At 40.4% G+C, this 1,754-nt stretch overlaps 1 protein-coding gene across 3 annotated transcripts in view; it reads right to left on the bottom strand.

The window, feature by feature from the left end:
- Positions 1-1,754, bottom strand: part of LOC119329099 — a 48,218-nt gene that overhangs the window by 23,064 nt on the left and 23,400 nt on the right. For 2 of the 3 annotated variants that reach the window (XM_037602094.1, XM_037602095.1), the window contains 3 exons: positions 864-1,043; positions 221-324; positions 33-123 (listed from right to left, as the gene is read on the bottom strand). In XM_037602094.1, the coding sequence (XP_037457991.1) occupies positions 33-123; positions 221-324; positions 864-1,043 (375 nt within the window). The remainder of the gene's footprint in view (positions 1-32; positions 124-220; positions 325-863; positions 1,044-1,754) is intronic. The other variant, XM_037602097.1, reaches the window with a different exon arrangement.

Below are 1,754 nucleotides of genomic sequence, written 5' to 3'. Positions count from 1 at the left end.
ATGTAGAGAAGATATAATGCACAAATTCATACATCCTGATCCACAGCTTGTTGTGCTGGCACAATTTTCCTTCCAGAAGTCATACCAAAAATGTCCCAAAACGGACGACGATTGTTCTCCATCCTAACATAATAAAAATAACAAAAACCGGAAATCATTTATTTTCACCGTCAAATCACCTATCACAACCATAATTGAATTAGTTACAAGAGAATATCACCTATTTACTGGTTTTTGTGGTGTTAAAACCTCATTAACCATGCTGCCCGTCTTTCCGTGTTCTCCCTCGCCAGCAGGAGGTAACACTCTGCTAATAGTATCAGCCTAGTCAACCATCAAAAACTTTAGCACATGTATCATGGTTGTGCAAAATCGTTATTGTGTCACCCTATGATATTATTGACTATACAATTGGGGTACATGTTTGCGTGCCTTACTGGAATGGTAGTCAACCATCAAAAACTTTAGAGTCATGGTAGTATTACTGGAATCAACTAAATAACTTCATGTTCATGATATAAACCATGTACAATTGCAGCATGTGGAAGGATGGACAAACGTTTTCAAACAAATAAATCATCTCCAGAACCAGTCAGAAAGGAGCTCAGGAGCCTAAACTACTTCTATTGGAAAACCAAAAGAAAAGAGATCTAGTGTTCTCTTCAAAAAGTGCAAGGAACAATGAGTCCTTCATAGCCACCATAGTTGGTGGAATGCTCCTCAACCCTTATGCAGTGAAATACCTCAAGAAATCACTGTGATCACGTTACTTGTATGCAAGACTGACTATTTTCAAATAGGAAAGTACATGTCTACTGCAGATAATTGCAGTAGAAGAAAAATAGTAAAAATACTAAGCTCACCTCCAGATATTCTGCTTTTGCTCGAAAGGAAGCCTCAAGAAATTCTGCTTCCTTCTTCAGTCTTCTGATCATTTCTAGATCAGCCTTTAGATCCTCCTTACCAGAGTTGGTACTGGAAAGATGCAATTCTTGAAGCAAATTTTCTAACTTAACCAAAGCTTCCTCAACACTTTCAAGTGACTGCAATAATTGAAACTATGATCATCAAGCTTTACCAAGAGATAGCATTATTCAGGGAAGCATAACTCCCACTTTGCACCAAGTAGATTGCCACGTGTGGCACACGTCACCACTTTTTGCAACAATAAACACAAAACACCATGGTAGAGGGAGTAATATTGCACTTTGCACCACCTCTGGAACACCGCTGCACAGATCATATCACTTCTAACTCCTATGAAGCCCTCTGTTCTCTCCCAAGATTGGCATGGTCCTCCTTTCTTTCCTCACCAGCTCCGCTTTGCACAAGATGAGATTCCATAGAGCCTTTCTTCCCTCCCGTTGAGACCTTGCCCTGCTAAGGCTACTACATGAAAAATAGGACGGGGCAGAACTAGAAGGCAAGCCTTACATGTGGGGCCTTGGCTACTGACTCACAAGTGGTTCACATATGTAGATTCCCTTAGGCGATGAGAAGTAGCAGGGAGGTGGTACATGTTAAGGAGTATTAGTATTGGTCTAGGAGTCCGTATTAGGCTATGTGTCCTTCCCTGTACCCCAAGTCTTGTGTAATATTCCCTCCGTCCCAAAATAACTGTCTCAATCTTAGTACAACTTTGTACTAAAGTTAAGACACTTATTTTGGGACAGAGGGAGTATACATTATGCTGCTTGGAATACAATAGAGATAAGTTGCATTCATCCATGGTATTAGAGCCTATGGTTTGGAGG

Source organism: Triticum dicoccoides, chromosome 7A, assembly GCF_002162155.2.
Source record: "Triticum dicoccoides isolate Atlit2015 ecotype Zavitan chromosome 7A, WEW_v2.0, whole genome shotgun sequence".
NCBI classification, from domain to species: Eukaryota; Viridiplantae; Streptophyta; class Magnoliopsida; order Poales; family Poaceae; genus Triticum; species Triticum dicoccoides.
This window is presented reverse-complemented; position numbering and strand designations above follow the sequence as displayed.